General features: G+C 43.9%; 1 protein-coding gene across 1 annotated transcript in view; it reads left to right on the plus strand.

Moving 5' to 3' along the window:
- The first annotated feature begins 14,750 nt into the window (after positions 1-14,750).
- LOC119846277 (complement C4-like) overlaps positions 14,751-19,002 on the plus strand; it is a 106,598-nt gene continuing 102,346 nt past the window's right edge. Inside the window, exons 1-2 of the mRNA XM_043505084.1 lie at positions 14,751-14,777; positions 16,797-16,996. Of these exons, the coding sequence (XP_043361019.1) occupies positions 14,751-14,777; positions 16,797-16,996 (227 nt within the window). The remainder of the gene's footprint in view (positions 14,778-16,796; positions 16,997-19,002) is intronic.

Below are 19,002 nucleotides of genomic sequence, written 5' to 3' on the forward strand. Positions count from 1 at the left end.
ACCTCAGTTACTGCACAAGGTGAAGAACCTTCTCGTATATCTGTGCCACAGCTCTGGTGTCCATTCCACCTGTCTTTGGGGGGGTCGTATTTTCTTTCTAACAGCAATATGTATAAAAGCAAGAAATTGGCATGATGATATTAAGTACCAAAACCAAACTTTGTAATATTCTGGAGTGAGAGGGGAGGAAACGTATCAGCTGTCACCACCCTTGGTCTCTAACAGCTGAGTTATCCCCACTTCACATCTGTCAAGGAAAGCTTGGCAAGCTGTGATCAGTCAACAGACTTTCCACTGTGTAGTGACTCCCAAACTTGTTCCGCCACTTGTGCGGGGAAAGCCCCTGCCGTGCTAGGCTGGTTTGTTTACCTGCGCGTCCGCAGGTTTGGCCAATCACGGCTCCCAGTGGCCGCAGTTTGCTGCTCCAGGCCAATGGGAGCTGCTGAAAGCGGTGTGCGCTGAGGGATGTACTGGGCGCCGCTTCCAGTAGCTCCCATTGGCCTGGAGCAGCGAACCACAGCCACTGGGAGCCGCGATCGGCCGACCCTGTGGAAGCAGCAGGTAAACAAACCGGCCCGGCCCAGCAGGGGCTTTCCCTGCACAAGCGGTGGAAAAGTTTGGGAACTACCGGTCTATATGTATTTGATCTGGTCAGGCTAACGGTGAAGGGCCTAGGGAGAAGAAGGTACAGGGAGATATAAAAGGATACTGCCAAATACTTTTATTTAGCTGGTTAGTGTATTATTTTTTACTCTCCACTATTTGTAATAAAAAGGTTGTGGGAGAGGGAAATGTCCTGGACTATCAAACATCCTTTTACATTTGACTTTTCCTCTGTTCTTTTTGTTCCTGGTGGCACTGAAATGATCTTGACTAAATGTAGGTGCTGGTGTAGAGGAACACAAACATTAAGTCTCTCCAAAATAGCAACTAATGGTGATGTGGTTGGGTTTTTTGGGCAGCAAACATAGATTTTAAATACAGAATGCTGAACTGTGCCCTCTAGGCTAGATGCTGCCCCTTTGCATCATCACAGCAGTGCAATGAGGCCACAGAATTTGAGAGAATCTAAACTATTATTTTCACCCATCTGTGTGCTATGTATCTTTGTCCTCTGTGACAACATAATTGTGATGCATGCTGCTGCAACATGCCACAACATTTGCATCGACATTTAACGGCATTATATCTTGGTGTGATGTGTCCTCACAGATTGATATAACATAATGACAGTGTCACACAACATCTGAAATAAACTTGAGACTCTTAGCTGTTCTAGAAAACAGACTTCTGGAGCTCCAGATATTCAGGGGAAAATCAGAATGATCTTTCACCTTTTGAAATAGCAACTTTTGTAGTGCTCTTAGGCTTGAATAAAGACTGGGAGTGGATGGATCATTACACAAAGTAAAACTATTTCCCCATGTTTCAGAGTAGCAGCCGTGTTAGTCTGTATTCACAAAAAAAGAAAAGGAGTACTTGTGGCACCTTAGAGACTAACAAATTTATTTGAACATAAGCTTTCGTGAGCTACAGCTCACTTCATTGGATGCATTCAGCCGATGTAGTGAGCTGTAGCTCACGAAAGCTTATGCTCAAATAAATTTGTTAGTCTCTAAGGTGCCACAAGTCCTCCTTTTCTTTCTTCTCACTTGACTCAGATCACTATCATGACTGTTAAAATGCCTGTCTTTTTAGCTGATAATCTGTCCCAGATGCTCACTGTATTTTATGAGGCACCTACTTATAAACAGTAGTTGCACAGTAGCTCAACTTACTTCCTGTTCTATTTTTATGACAGTTGTTCTCAACCAGGGATACCCAGAAGTCTTCCAGGGGGTACATCAACTCATCTAGATATTTGCGTAGTTTTACAACAAGCTACATAAACAGCACTAGTGAAGTCAGTACAAACTAAAATTTCATAGAGACAATGATTTGTTTATACTGCTCTATAGATTATACACTGACATAAAATCATAGAAGATTAGGGTTGGAAGAGACCTCAGGAGGTCATTAGTCCAACCCCCTATTCAAAGCAGGGCCAACCCCAACTAAATAATCCCAGCCAGGGGTGTACATGTAAGTACAATATTTATATTCCAATTGATGTTATAATTATATGGTAAAAGTAGAAAGTAAGCAATTTTTCAGTAATAATGTGCTATCATTCTTTGGTATTTTATGTCTGATTTTTTAATATTTGGCTTACACTCAGGTCCAATTTTCAAACTTCTCTTTGCAACCATGAGGGCAAGAAACTTTCTTTTATTAAAAAAAATAAAGCTGAGATTCTCACATATTCCCAAGACTCCAGGAGTTGGGGTTTCAAGAAACACCAAATATTATGAGACTCATGATAAAACTGGCAGTACTACTAAGGGTGGAGGAGAGAGAGCATGTGTGTAAAAACGGATACATTTTTAATTAACCTACATTATATACATTTTAAAAACAAGTAAATAAAACCATCTCTATCCAGTTATTCTTACCCTACATGATCCTGGGTCGTTCCTTGATGTTGCCATCAGAGAAGAAGTGGATCTTGAGAAAGGACTGGAAGAGATGGGACTGGAGGGACAGGAACATCTGTGGGTATTAGCATGGAAGAAAACAATGGCCTCCACTGTGACCTTCACGCACATAAGCATTTGGCTGGGTAGCTGCACTGTCTTGCCAGTGGGACCCTGGGAATTCTGATGCATGGTTAAAGTGGAAGGGATCTTGGCACATCTTTCCCCCAGTTTTTAGCTCTCAGAGACTAGTGCTAGTCTTTGGGGTTAGTAGCATGACAGTGATTATTATGTAAACAAACTTGTGGCTGTTGTGTTTTTTCCGCAGACAAAGAACTAATAGAATAATTGGAGTCTGAAGGACTTGTATAAAGAACAAAGAGAGTCTTCCTGAGCGAGTGCATCACGTCCCCTCTCAGTCTGTACTGAGCACTGAGAACTACATGGCTGCTGAACTCTGCACCCAGGAAGAGCTTTGAAATTTAAAGGGCATCTCAAACACATAGATATGTTCCACAATAGCTAAATTTCCCCCACGTCAATCAGTGTCTTGCTTCTGCTGTGCCTGTAGAAATGAGTGGGAGGTAATGGTGAACTCCATACTGCATGCATGGAGTTCTTTTCGTTGAAGATTTTCTTACCAACACTGTTTCCTACTGCAGACAATAGCAAATTGGTGCAGCAACACCTCTTTTAATGGCTGATAGCCTTAAGCATGCTCCTGTGATATGTTTAATTTCCTTGTTCTTTTGTTGTGTGAAACAAGCCACCTTTTATTAAAAAACAACAATGAGGAGTCCTTGCGGCACCTTAGAGACTAGTACATTTATTTGGGCATAAGCTTTCATGGGCTAGAACCCAATTCATCATAGAGTGGAAAATACAGGAGCAGGTATAAATACATGAAAAGATGTGAGTTGCATTACCAAGTGTGAGGTCAGTTTAACGAGACAATCAATTAACAGCAGGATACCAAGAGAGGAAAAATAACTTTTGAAGTGGTAATGAGAGTGACCCATTTCAGACAGTTGACAAGAACATTCAAAAACCAGTGAGAGAACACTTCAATCTCCCTGGTCATTCAATAACAGACCTAAAAATGACAATTCTTCAACAAAAAAAACTTCAAAAACAGACTCCAATGTAAGTCTGCAGAACTTGAGTTAATTTGCAAACTGGACACCATCATATTAGGCCTGAATAAAGACTGGGAGTGGTTAGGTCATTATAAAACCTAAACCTAATTTCCCCAATCCTAATTTCCCCCTACTGTTACTCACACCTTCTTGTCAACTGTTTGAAATGGGCCACTCTCATTACCACTGCAAAAGTTATTTTTCCTCCCTTGGTATCCTGCTGTTAATTGATTGTCTTGTTAGACCGGCCTCATATTTGGTAAAGCAACTCGCATCTTTTAATGTATTTATACCTGCTCCTGTATTTTCCACTCCATACATCTGATGAAGTGGGTTCTAGACAATGAAAGCTTATGCCCAAATGAATTTGTTAGTCTCTAAGGTGCCACAAAGACTCCTCCTTGTTTTTGCTGATACAGACTAACACAGCTACCCCTCTGAAACCTTTTATTACTCATTTATAATCATTATTTGTATTACAGCAGTGCCTGGAGATCCCAGCAAAGACCAGCGCATGATGTACACATGGTAAGAGACAGTTGCTACCTGTGACAAAGTTCCTGCTCTACCTTGGTGGGTCTTGTGCTTATTGGTGGATTTGCTCGCCTTGGAGCTTCATGGCAGCCCTCAGCTTGGCCGGTTTTCTGAATTCAAAGTCCAGGTCGACTCCTCCTGTGTCTGACCAGGAGTTGGGAGGATTTGCGGGGAACCCAGGCCCGCCCTCTACTCCGGGTTCCAGCCCAGGGCCCTGTGGAATGCAGCTGTCTAGAATGCCTCCTGGAACAGCTGTGCGACAGCTACAACTCCCTGGGCTACTTCCCTATAGCCTCCTCCCAACCCCTTCTTTATCCTCACCATAGGACCTTCCTCCTGGCGTCTGATAATGCTTGTACACCTCAGTCCTCCAACAGTCCACGTTCTCACTCTCAGTTCCTAGTGCCTCTTGTTCCCAGCTCCTCACACGCACACCACAAACTGAAGTGAGCTCCTTTTAAAAACCCAGGTGCCCTGATTAGCCTGCCTTAATTGATTCTAGCAGCTTCTTGTGTTCTAATCAGCCTGTCTTAATTGTCCCCAGAAGGTTCCTGATTGTTCTGGCACCTTCCCTGTTACCTTACCCAGGGAAAAGGGACCTACTTAGCCTGGGGCTAATATATCTACCTTCTATTACTCTCCTATAGCCATCTGTCCCGACCCTGTCACATGCCTCAAAGACTTACAATCTGAATAGACAAAAATGGACAAAGGGTGGGAGAAAATAAAATATTATTACTTCATCTTGCAAGTGGGAAACTGAGTCAAGTGACTTGCCAAGGTCACACAGGAAGTCTGGGGGTAGGGAAACCAGCTAGCAAGTGTGAAAAATTGGGCTGGGGGTAATAGGTGCCTATATAAGACAAAGCCCTGAATATCAGGACTGTCCCAGAGATGAAAGTAAGCCGGTACGGGCTGGTACGGCATACCGGTAAGAAAGTGGCTGCTGGTACTCTGGCCCCAGCCCCGTCCCTTCTGCCCAAGGCCCTGCCAATTCTGGAGGACCACAGCTGCCCCCCATCCCCACCTTGCCCAGGACCCCGGCCGCCCTGCATACCGGTAAGTCCTTTAAGTTACTTTCACCCCTGGACTGTCCCTATAAAATTGGGACATCTGATCACCCTATGTGTGGGAGAATTGGGGACTGAACTCAGAGTTCCCGAGTCTCACTAGTTTTTCACACACATCTGTATTGTCTGGCCATGCTACTGCTGAGCCAGAAATTCAGGATTACATTTCTGCATGAGTAATTTAATAATGGTGTTTGTTTTTTAATTTTTCCCTCTTTTTGGTTAATTGTTTATACAAAATTATGACCACAGGTAAATATTGTTATAGCTGATAATGGAATCATTGCAATCATTTGGACAGTGTTTGCTCAAGGTTACTTTAATAAAAATAGTCTGAAAAGGTTAAATGAATGAACAATATTCTGACACAATGTATCAAGAAGATTAGATATTGTATAAAATATTCCCCTCTGGGCACATTCGAAGCAATTGATAGATTCTGCTTTACAACTGACAGTAATATAAAAACACTTACCACAAGACATCTGAAATATGCAGGACAATGTCTATTGACAGTGTTATACAACATTAGATACACAAGAACACAAACCAAACGATCTGCTGCATTTGAAAAGCAAAATGTGTACAGGCAAGTGTCATACAGCAGTGTCTCTCAACCTTTCCAGACTACTGTACCCCTTTCAGGAGTCTGATTTGTCTCACATAACCAAAGTTCCACCTCACTTAAAAACTTACAAAATCAGACTCATTATTTGTGATTGTATGGGTTGGCAATACTACATAAGTTTCTTATCTTAGATATTAACCTTTTGGGGGGTAGGGACTGCTTTCCTCCGTGTACGTGGTAGTAGCTGGAAAAGCAGCATTTGGCCAGAAAGAGCTCAGCTTTACTGCACAGTCAAGGACTAGAAATGCACCAGTCAGTTTGGGGAATCATTAAGGTTGATTTGACCGAGATGCTCCTGAGGTAGAAAAGACACTGAAATTGCCCCAGGACTTTCTTAAGGAGGGGAGTTCAGCATTAGTACCTCCTGGAAGAGGCTGACCATGCATCTGGTCGTCACCACCTCCTGCCAGATTTTGTCACTCATCATCTGTTACCATATATCAGATGAAGTAACATAAAAATAATTTGAAACTCTACAGGCTGGTCCCCGTGCACAGGGATAGGTTGTGAATCATTAACAATACTTTGAAAAAGAAGTACCCCCAAATCCCACACTTTAATGCTTAATCCACCAGCCTTATCTCAAGATGAAGTAATAGCAGCATTTCCCCTGCTATTCTGAAATCCCCATCCTTTGTGATGGCAGCAGTGCAGTTGGAAAATAACAGCTGTGACAAAAGACTCTTTTCTGTGAAGTTCTATTTTGCCAGTTTGGCTTCCATTTTGCAATTGCTGCGAGATTTTTTTCGGTATTGCTAATTAATACTGCAGCACGGAAATTCCTGGCAGCAAGGGCAAAGGTAGCAGATTAGAACTGGAACCCACGTCAGACAATTTGTTTGCTTTCAAGTGCTATGAAAGCTGATTGACTGCCTGAGTCCAATCTTTTTTCAAGTCCCCAGACATTTCAATAAAGTCTCATTCAGCTAAAGTATGAAGTTAAACCCTAAACAGGAGCGTGGGAAGCAAGTGATTTTGGCTTGTAAACAAAAAAGAGACATCTGCTGTAGGACTGACTCCAAGATTTCTGAAAGCAGGAGGAGAGGCTCAAACTCAGTGAACAAGTACCATCATGAACATATATATATGAACATATCATCATGAACTCCCCTGTGCCCACCCATACCTTTGGCTGCTGAGGATGGAGCCAGGGTCAACCTGGGTCCACTCACAGCAGCTCAGCCAGACGGTAAGATGCTCCACCTTCTGCTCCACAATCTAAGCTTTTCTTTTGAAATAATTAAATTCCTAGCCCTTATGGTTATGAAGTTTGCCTTCAAAATGTGAACAGAGCATGTTTGGGATTCCTAGTGAATGACCAAGAATGCTGGTAAGAGCGGCATCTCTCTTGAAAGGATCTCCCAAACTGTTGTGGAAATGTTGATTTAAAAGAAATAGGCATGCATAGGTAAATGTTTGCTTTCCAAAAACAAGAGAGAAAAGAAACGCCACCACCACCACCACCAAAAGGGCTCAAAGGATGGCTGGAGATTGGATAGGTAGTTAACCAATTGATTCCTTCAAAAGAACTTTTTCCTGGGCTGAAGGGAAAAAAAGAATGCACTCATGGTCTCCAAATTAATCTCCTGATTTTCTTTTCTAGCAAAAGTGGATTCATTTCCTCCATTTCTCAGTTTGCCCTGAGCTGGCTCCAGGGCAAAGTGGTCTGAAAGAAGTGTGTGGGGAGGAAGGGGGGACCATCATCATCCCTACTTCTGCCTGCCCCCCTGCCCAACATTTAATTCTGCCCCCAACCCCAAATCAATCCTTTCCTCCCACTCGCTGCATCAATTCTGCCACCTGCCCCCTAACTTCACCTCTGCTTCTCCTGCGGTCCTTCATCCCTCTCTCCCAGGCTTGGAGCGCTTCAGTGGGATTCCCCTGCCAGCTTCCCAGGCTGTGTGTTTTGGGAAGGAGAAAGCAGAGTCTTCCTCAACTGCTGGGCTTTTTCTGCTTCATCCTCGCCTCCTGTGAGAATAGTGTCCCTTCCGAAGAGGAGGAGAATATCTCTGTCTGCTTCTTGCAGCAGGCCCAATTGGCTGCTCTATCCCAGGAGGTGAGCAAGTTGGGAAAGCAACCAATTAGAGGGTTTCCCCCAAGCCAGTACTAAAACAGTGCACCCCTCACTGACCTGGCTGGCTTCTAAATTTTATTTCCCATGTGTGACCCATTTTGACCCCGAGGCCTTTAAGTACAGGCTGTCTCTTTCACATACATAGCTTAGAAATACTATAAGGGCCAACTGGTCTCAAATGTAGATCTTGTTAAACTGTTCACATAACATTTTTTTCAGTTCCAGTGAGAAACAGGTTTTGTGGAGGGGTTTTAAACCAAATACCCATCCCCTTTTACAGTTTGCAATCCAAACCTTGCAGCCTTGAAAGTGGAATTGAGTAGAAACTGACTAGTCTCTATTCACTGTCTGAAAAACCAGCACAAGTAGGGAGTCGTAAGTTAGGTTTCTAAAATTCTTTCAGTTTTAATAAAGTGTTGTTAATAGCAGAGCAATGGACATTTTTTAATGAGTTTTACAATCTGGCAGTGTCCCTTTACCTTGTCTTAATGCCTTTGCTCAGTGTCTACGCTAAACCTTTAACACATCCACTTCAGGTGATTAATACCACCCACTGTGCTTTAAAAATATTACACCCGAATCACAGCTCTGAAAAATAACTTCTTGTTGCACAGCTCACAGCCACCCACCCTCTGATGATCAACTTACGTGGATTCACAGGTTCTTCTATAGCCACACTCTCTGATGGGACCCCAGCCCCTTCAACACACACTAAAGGGTTACCAAGGAAACCAGATAGTAGGGCAACCTCACACCACTATTATTGGAAGTGAGGGAAGAGCAAGTTCATCCAGTGTCCTTTAATACCTTTACAGGACTTGACCTCATGGTCTGGTTTCTTTCTTTCTTAGCCCCCACAGACTTTAGCCTCCCCTTTGCAGGGGAGCTGTAATGTGGAAATCTATCTTCTGATGCTATAACTATGGTAGAGAAGCAGCTGCACTCCCAGCAATGCACGTCATGCATCCACACTCAGGCCACGCTGCTGTAAACATCGAGTGTCGGTAAGATGTAAGCACCTCTACAGTCCCAGGACTTGATCTTTTTCTTTACATGTAACTAGTGCTTTTAAATTGCTCATGCCCCTTTCTATTTCCTTAAAAATTATTTATTTGTATTACCATAGGGCCTAGGAGCCCCAGTCATAGACGCCCCACTGTGGTAGGCACTGTACAAACACAGAACAAAATGGCAATCCCTGTCCCAAAAGCTTATGGTCTAACATTAGCTACATTATTACACATTATAATCAATAAACATTTGCTCAGCAAACAAAGAGAGCCACCTGATGGGATCTAGGATGTGCGGGGACACTGTATGGAGTTGGCTCATCTGTCCCTTCCACTCAACACATCCACGCACAAAGGATTCTCTTCATGAACAGGTTTGAGATCCACAATCTGGCCCACTGGTTAGATCAATTAAATCAATAAAGTCCAAAGGCATGTTTCTTTCTTAGGCATGGCCTTTGTATTAAGCACGTCCATCCCCTGACAAAAATCTATCACCGAACTGCGTAGGAGACCTGATCTGACTGCGTCCTGGATGACAAAGCTGTGATATCACTAACAAAAATGAATAGCGTCCTTTTATGGAATTTTTACTCATAAAAACGTAGGGCTGGAAGTGACCTCAAGAGGTGATTAAAATAGGGACAGCTCCCCTGTGCCAAAGTAGGTCCTCCCTGGTGAGCCAATTAAGGGGGCAGGGCTGAAGTTGGGCTACAGAGGCTCAGAAGAGGCCTCAGTGAGAGCAGAGCAGAGCAGAGCTAGACGGGGGAACCACAGATGAAGCTGCAGTGGTTCCCATGGAGCAGAAGTGGGGTTGGGTAAGAAGGTCCAGCTAAAAGTTTTGTTTATCCTTTGGGAGAAGGCAACCTTACATCTTCTCCAGCTGTTCTGAGAGCAGGAATGGGCAGCACCACCGGGAGGAGGGACTGTGCCCAGTTGAAGGCTGGGTGGAAAATTTCTTTTGTGTTTGTTTTTTCGAACTTTGTGTTAGTAAACAACCAGACCCCAAGAAGGGCTGTGATTGGAAGAGAGACTGTGTGGAGTGTCAGGAGCCCTGAAGAAAGGGAAAACAGAGGTGGGGCTCTGCAGAGGCACCCTGGCCACAAGGGGCTTCTTAGATGACTGCCACAGTGTTATACTCTTAAATCATATAGAGGAGGAAGAGACGATTGAATTGCAATAAATCAGAAAGTCTATAAGCCATAGAAAAGGGGCAGTTCCTGACAGCAGTAATTGCTTCAGAAAGGATGTGGATGAAGTGGACCACATGGCTGGCAATAATTGTAATGATCAGCACAAAACATTTGGTCATATTTGTTTCCAGTTGTTAATGTGATAGGGCTGATGTGGCCAGGTAGAATAGACTATACAGCAGGGCAGTTCCACATTGCGCTGTATTGTTCCAAAGATTAGAACAAAGTCACTCTTGGTCTGGAATAAGAATGTTCCATGGGGAGCTACTTCACACTAGCTAAATTATACTGGAATCATCATTCCAGAATGGCTATGTGGGCAGTTTCCCCCATGTAGATAAGGCCTAACCTGAACTAAGCTCAGATCACCAAGTCAGCGAAAGACACCCTGGCATCCAAAAGCAATAACTCTTCATATGGCGCTGAAGTCTGCCTTTGGATGTAAGTCTATGACTCCCACTAACTGAAGTGGGAATCCCACGAGTGCACATGAAAGCAGAATTTGGCCTCCTAAATTTCTTCAGACTGTGTTTAACACAGCTGTCCACTGGAGGGCACCATTACTGCACACATGTACAGTTATTGGGAGAATGCAAACCTTTCATATTTACTACTACTACTCTTAGAGACTAACAAATTTATTTCAGCATAAGCTTTCGTGAGCTACAGACTAACACGGCTGCAACTCTGAAACCTACTTCTACTATAGCACTTATATAGCAACCTGAGTACAGACAAACAGGATATAATCCCTGCATCCAGGAATTTACATTCTAAATTACTAGTTTTTGCTGACCTTTTTTTTTAAAGACATGAAAACTATAACTGAAGGCAGAGAAAACTGCCATCAACACAGTATGTATAGATGGATCACAGATTCTTCTTCTTTATTTATATTCTAGCACATTGTGGTTATGGGATTATTTTAGATATTACTTTGCGGCCTATGGCGAGTGCTGTGTTCTAGGATTCTTTTCCATGACTGCAGGCTTCTGTTTCTTAATTGACACCTGTGATGTACGCCTTCTAGTTTTATTAACTACATACTACTGCATCCGATGAAGTGAGCTGTAGCTCACGAAAGCTCATGCTCAAATAAATTTGCTAGTCTCTAAGGTGCCACAAGTCCTCCTTTTCTTTTTACTGGGAAAATGTAACTTCCCAAATCAGCTTTGTCTCTTGCATCCTTCCTAAGTTGTGCTGTTGATATTAACCATATTGTGCTGCTGTCATTACCTTATTATCATTAATACTGTCAGATAGGTTGTAGCCAGAATATTTTCTCTCACTTACAAAACTGCAGTGATTTGGATCATTTCCCCCTCACCCCCCACAAGCAAAGACAGACGAAAAGTAAAAGAGGCTCAGAGTGGGGGGAGGGGTTGTAGAGTTGCTATGTCCGGCCAAAGTTGGAACCCTCTCTCAAACAGGCAGGAATTACCATGGGCTCCCCATGCGTCTTGAGTTGGGTTGTGGAGGTGGAATTATTGTTGTTTTGTCATGAATGGGTGTGGCTTTTGGTACAGTTGAATCTGCATGGAAACAGGCTGCTGAAAGCACCCGTTGGCTGGTTGACCAGGCTTTCTTCACTCCTCACCATATATTCCAAACTGTTCCTGCAGAGGGACTGTTGATTGCTACACAGGGGGAAGGGACACATGCCTCCTAGCTGGCTTTCTTTTCTCACCTCCCAGCACTTGTGTAGAGAAGAAGCCAGCCGTGTTTTTACCACTAGGTTGACTAAGACTCTCCTCAGAGCAAGCCGAGAGAGCACACTGGTAAAAAGGCAAGCAGACACCAGCACCCCGCCCACCATTGCTAACATCACTGGAGCTGGAGTACTTGTGGCACCTTAGAGACTAACAAATTTATTAGAGCATAAGCTTTCGTGAGCTACAGCTCACTTCATCGGATGCAGTAGTATGTAGTTAATAAAACTAGAAGGCGTACATCACAGGTGTCAATTAAGAAACAGAAGCCTGCAGTCCGATGAAGTGAGCTGTAGCTCACGAAAGCTTATGCTCTAATAAATTTGTTAGTCTCTAAGGTGCCACAAGTACTCCTTTTCTTTTTGCGAATACAGACTAACACGGCTGCTACTCTGAAATCACTGGAGCTGTACCAGTGTACCAATGGTGGGAAACTTTAGGGCAGTGTTTCTCAAATGTGGCCACGACGGGCTTTTCTTACAGCCTCATGGGCAGTGATTGGGTGGGGAGGGCAAAGCAGCAGCTCCTTCCCCAGGGCCACCAGCAGGGCTTGGGCCCTGATCCTCTCCCCCACCCCCGACACAAACATTGGGGGAGCAGACAATTGGTGAATTTCCCACTTTCCCGGGGATGGTGGGCTCGGGCTTTGGGCTTCAGCCCTGGGGTGGTGAGGGGCAGGCTCCAGCCATGAGATTTTGGGCTCCAGCCCCAGTGCCTGGTCCCAAGCTCACCACCACATTGCCCCGGCCCCTGCTGCTTCCTCCAGCCCCAGACTTCAGCCATGTGGCAGTGGCGGGTGGAACTTCGGGCTCTAGTCCTGGTCCCTGGCCACATGGCAGTGGGCTCTGTCCCTCATCTCCCCAGCCCCCGCTGGCAGCCTCCCCTGGCCACTCATTCACCTCTCCCCATTGCCCCTGGCCCCCACTGCCTCCCCCAATCCTTCATCCATCCCCCCCGTCGCCCTCTGGCCCCCACCACCTCCCTACCCATCCTCATCCAGGGCTTAATTTGTCCCCAGGCTTGCATAAGTCTGCTGTGAAAAGTGGTATTTACAAACATACAAATATCACTTTTCACAGCAGCAGACTTCGTAGCACGTCTCTAAAAAAGCAACCAAAAGGCAAAAGAAACAACAACAAAAAAGACAAGCATGTACAAAGCACCTTATCCGTGTTCCTGTTTTGTGCAGGTCCACTAAACAGTAGAGACAACTGAACTTTTGTTTTTATTATTGAGTCTGCCAAAAAAAATCCCTACATAAATTACAATGATTTGGCCATGTATATGTGCATATTTATTTGTTTTTCATAAAGTTAATTATTTTAGGAAAAATTATTAGGTCACCAAAAATGCCGTTGTGGGAACCCTTGCTTTGGGAGGTGGGGAGTGAAGGCTATTGTACACCAGGCCTAACTGCAACTTATTTAACTTGCTGTTTAAATGGCAAACCCTTTTCTAATGTGATTTTCTTGTATTTTTGTGGGCTACCACCTCCTCTGAGGTAAATTAGCACAGCTCTGATTACGGTGGAGCTAGGTTCATGGTCCAGCTGATGCCACAAAAAATATTTCTTCTAACATGGCTTTTTCTGAATTATTCTTTTACATGCAACATGTTTAGTTAAACACCAAAAGGCTGATACTTTAAAAGGTAACAATAGCGTGAAGTGCTGCATTAATGGATGTACAGCTCTCTCCCTAGCCCTTTACAGAGGCTCCATGCTTTACGGGGGAGGGTTTCACCCTCATTTCACAGCTGTAACAACCAAAGCTCAGAGGGAATCATTAAAAGCCTGGTCAGGCGCCATTCAACTGCGAAAACAAAGCAATCAGTGAAACTAGTGAAACTGTAACTTCCACTTAAGCAATCGTAGCTGTTTCTCACCTGACCCGACAGCTAGAGGCTCCGATTGATGGCTTGATAGTTACAGCCTACTCCCCTTACTACCAGGCAGCAGCATGGCCTGGGCTGTGGGGAGGGACGGAGGCGGCTCCACTGCACAAGTGACCCTTGGGAGGTGATCTGCAGGGAGCTAACAATGGCCTGGCCCCAGCCCCATGGCAGGAGCCCACCCTGCCCATGCTAAGGGCAGAGTCCTAGGTTGTGGGGGTTGGGAGGGCACTGCTCTACTGAGGGTTGACCAGGGCTGGGAGTCCTCACCTCTTTTCTCCTAGCTGAGGCTTCCCAGCCCCTCATCCATCCCCACACGTGTGGGGAAGAGAGCGGTTCCGAAAGCGCGGCAGCACCTGAGCCCTGTGTCGTGGCTGCTGCCTCTTCCAGCACATCCCTGCACAGCAAGCTGCAGTGCCCCCGTCTGTCTGGAGTCCTTCGCTGGCCCTGTCATCCTGCCCTATGGCCACAACTTCTGCCACCTCTGCATACAGGGCGGAGACGTGGAAGGACCGGACTAGCTTTCCCTGTCCCCCTGCCACCAGGTGAGCCTTCTGTCCGTGGGGTGCTCCTGCCCTGCGAGGTCACCTTCTCCTTAATTATCTCCTGGGGCTTCTTCAATGAGCCCAGCCTACCCACTTAGTCCTTCCTCTGAGGGAGAGCAGAGAGAGACTGAGATGGGCTCTAACCATGGGATCCCCAGGATACCACTGTGCCCCCTTAACTCTCCAGCCTAGGCTGTCTCTCACAATGCTTTGCGAGTGACAAGCAGCAACCCCCTCCAGGTGCTGTTAGTCACCTCATTTGTCATTGTCACTGGAAAACTAGCATTAGAGACTCTCAGACTTACGACATATTTCCGTAACAAACATACAGCAAAATCTCATAACTTCATACACACTAATGATGTGCATAGTTTGACAGAACAATGAATGATATTTTACTTGGCCTGCTTTGTACAAAATATATCATAATGATATGACATCAGTGAGTATGGGGATTCCAGGGTGCTGCTTTGAGGTACAGATTGCCACACTTGGGATCTGCAAACTCCCCCAACCAGAAGCTTCTCCCCACCTCCAATAATTAGCATCTCATCTCTCTGAAGCTCTCCTCCTGCTCCCAAGACCTCAGGGTGGGGCTTTAATTTACTCTTACAGCCTGGAGGTGGCTGAAAGGGGTCTGATCTTTAACACAAACACCTGAGAAACTGGCACTACTTACCTGGGTGAAGTTACGCACATGCAGGGCTTGTACGTATCTTATACACCCCTTCACAGTGAGGACTAAAAGAAAAATGGTCTTAGTATCTTCAAGGTTCTTGCCTGTTTGTTTGCGTCCCCACAGTCAATAAATCAATGTGGTTTGCACAGAACCATGTCTGCAAATAGCTAATTGTGTAGTGAATATGGGGCCTTGGAAAATTAAGTAAGCCAAGAATCCATTCTGGAGACTTAACTGGCCCCAGATGCTCTTATTCCATTGGGATGAATGGGGAGCAGACACAGTTCTCTTCTTTGGATGATTTGTATTGTTTGGTTGGAAGCAGTTTTTTTCAAGATTGGGTTGACAGTGCAGAAGTGAGTTGGTTTGTGCTGTGATTGCCAAATCTGTGTTGGGTACTGCTCTGGCTACTTAACATGATTCTTGATGATACTAGGAAACGTTTCAGAGTAGCAGCCGTGTTAGTCTGTATTCGCAAAAATACTAGGAAACGTGTTTCTCAAACCAAATAGCTGCTTTCAAGTCTTACAGCTGCAGCTAGACTTCTGTAGAAAGTATAGGTCTGGCAAATAACCATCCGACTGAATTACTATAAAATAAATTAGGTTTAACATTACTGCAGGGGTTACCTGCTGGTTGTGGTTGTATCCTGGTGAGATGATGCAGCTATGTTGCAAACTCTTCATGTTCAAATATGTTACAACTAAACAGTTAGGTTATAATTTACAAGAAAAAAAAGATTTGCTTCTCCCATTACCTCCCTTCTCCATTTCCTCTTTCTCTTTTGGTTTCCCTCCCTGGAAATGAAGACAGAGGGACCAAAATGGGGACAGCTTCTGATGGATCAGTGCAGATATTTCAAATGTGATTATAATCTATTAACTGCTTATTTATAACAAATTTGAACAGTGCAGAATGCAGCAAAAATCCTTGTTTAAAAACCCCTTGTTTGCATCTTCAATTTTCTCCTTTCTGTAAGAGCTTTGTTGGGTGGGGGCCCAGGAGGATTTTGCTGAACATTTCAGTTTTAACTTCATGCAAATTGTCCTAACAGCTGCCATTGTGTATTCACACGCTCACAGATAGTCAGAAGAAGAGAAGCAGACAATAAAATAGTGGGTTGCGGGGGGGGAGTAGGGCAGAAGATAAGAGTGGCACTGCCCCACCTAGCAGCTAGATGTGGTTGTAGGGGAAGAAAAGTTTTCCTTCCTCCCCTGCACACAAGCTAACCCTCAGCAAGGCTGGAGGAGCATATTGATGAGGCAGCAGCTAGCCAAGGTAGTTACTAAAAGCACAGGTATGTGGAAATGAATGTGGGGTTACAAGAACGGTACACTTCCCCCAGTCAGTAGCTACATGGATGCCATGCCTCACATATCTTCCTCTAGCCAGTAGGAATCTTTTTCTTTTCTGGACAAGCTTTGGTGGGAACATTCACTCTGATTCAGCATAGAATAAAAATTTAAGATGGGGCTTTCAAGGGAGCCAAAAAGAATTATGCACTCAACTCCTACTGACCTTCAGTGGGAATTTGGCATCCAACTCCTTAAGGGCCTTTTGAAAATCCCAATTTAGTCCCTGGCTCATTAGTCTGCCCACTTGAGCTAATCTGTGTTGGCTTTTTAAAATGTCACTAATCTTTGCCATTTTGTAGGATCTTGAAAAATCACAGAATAAATCTCTGTTTTTATTGCAGGGAGCTGATGAACATAAGTATTAAAGCTCAACCTTTACTGTGCACAGTATTGTAAATATCACACCTGAAAGAATGAATCCCCACATTTTAACCCTCACATCACTGATTGTTTTTGACAGGTTTTCCCAGATCCCAGTTTCACTAAGAACTTCTTGGTGACAAACCTAGTGGAAGAGATCACAAAGTTCAAGGCCTCCCTTCCTCAGCAAAATAATGTGGGTCATCAAAAATGTGGAAAGCATAATGAAGAACTGAAGTTGTATTCTGAAACTGACCAGGTGTCTGTCTGTGTGGTATGCCAGGAATCCAGGGCTCATAGGTAAATGGGTTATACTTGCTTTTCCCTTTTTAAAAGTATGTATATTCTCCTCAGCAAAGATGCTTAGGAAGGGTAGCGTGCAAAAGAAATAATGTGGAGGAAAAGGCCAGTTCTTCCAGAGGAAAACCAGTGAGAATCTCTTCTTTGTAAAATAAGAATAGTAATATTTCCTTTCTCCCCACCTTTAGCTGTCACATCTGTTCAGACTGTAAGCTCTTTGGGGTAGGGACTGTCTATTACTATGTACGTATATACAGTGCCTTGCACAATGAGACCGTGGTCTCCATGTCATTAATACAAACCTAGCCAATTTCAAATTTATTTCCTTTTCAGTGAACTTTATTCAAATGGACTTTGTAGATCTACTCCTTTGGCCTGCCCTCAGTACCTTTTCAAAATGAGAATGATAGCCAGGCTTATGAAAGGAGTGATTTATGGCATTATCTGTATGATCTCTATCAGCATCTCCAGCTATCACAAAGCAATACAAGATTCAGATAGTCATTGGTTCATAGTGACCTGGGACAAGAATTCTTTAGTGTCCCCCTTTCAGGACCATATATTTAAGACCTCCAGTTTACACACACAGGGCATTTCTACATTTAAAATCCTGCATCAGGGCAGCTGCAGCGCTTAACTGAAGACACCTTAATCCACCTCCCCAAGAAGCAGTAGCTATATTAATGGGAGAAGCTCTCCTGTCAACATAGTGCTGTCTACACAGAGAGTTAAGGTCAGTTTAACTACAACACTTGGATGTGGATTTTTCACGCTCCTGAGCGATATAGTTATACTGACATATGTTTATAGTCTGAAGCCAAGTCTACACTATCTATCTCCTGAAAGAGAGTCTACCTGACCTCTCCTTTTGTGGTCCAAAAGCTCTGCCTGACCTCCTTCAGCTTCCGGACCTCACGGTATCCTGTGCCAATACTGCCCAGTGGGCCATTGTCTTGCTCTCCATCTGAGACCAACAGAAAGGAAATAACTTACTACAATTTTTAGGTTTTTCTTCACTCACATCTCAGATCAGAAACCTTCTAGAACTCTGGGTTAGGTGTCCTTTATTAGATAGGTACAATATATGGCTACTAAGCTTGGAGGTTCTTGTTCTGTTGATGCACAGGGGACTTCACCTGTCTCTAACTCTCATTTTGAAAAGGTATTCAGAACAGGCCAAAGGACCAGAGCCATATTGTCTCTTTTAAACAGTCAATTGAAAAGCAAATACATCTGAAATTGATGGGATTAAGCAGCACATAAGACAGGTCTCCTTCAAACAATGGGGGTTTCTTCTGTGGGAAACACATGAGGTGTTTCCTGTAGAAGAAATATACGAAGAGCTTGAGGTAATCACAAAAGGAGGAAATTGAAGCCTAATTTGGTGAGTTTATTCAGTTCTTGCTAGATGAGAAAAAAAAGTGCTTTTGAAAGATCTTAAAGCTGAAGAACAGAAAGCCATTGCTATCATGCAAAACACAATGAGAGACCATGAAGTGAAAATGAAATTATTGGAAGAAGAGATAGCAGACGTTCAAGAAAAAGTGTCTGTCTCATTCAGTGGAGGTACACTATTTACTTGTTACTTGCATCTAAATCCCAGACTGTTTTGTGTCTGTACGTTGTATTGGACTTTGGCTCAACAAACAAGTCAGTATTATGGTCAGCAAAACCTTAGCAGATCGGTAAATATGAAAGAACATTGACTTTGGAAGATATACAACAGACTAAATATTTTAGTTCAAGTCCTTCTGCTACCTTGTTACAGAGATGTGCAGTGACAGGTGTAGGTTCCATGGAATGTCAGTTTGTTTGTTTTTTTAAAGGGGACTTCCAAAGCAACTTTGTGTGTTACGTTAGCAATTCCTGTGCTATCTAGATTGAGAGATTCTATGGTGACTCAAGAGCTAATGAAAGGATAATATCAAACAGATCTAGAAATGGAAAGTTAAGCAACTGAGAGGAGAAGGAATTTCTATTCTAATTGAATAAAACTCTTCTGGGGT

Source organism: Dermochelys coriacea, chromosome 1 (genome assembly GCF_009764565.3).
Source record: "Dermochelys coriacea isolate rDerCor1 chromosome 1, rDerCor1.pri.v4, whole genome shotgun sequence".
NCBI lineage: Eukaryota > Metazoa > Chordata > Testudines > Dermochelyidae > Dermochelys > Dermochelys coriacea.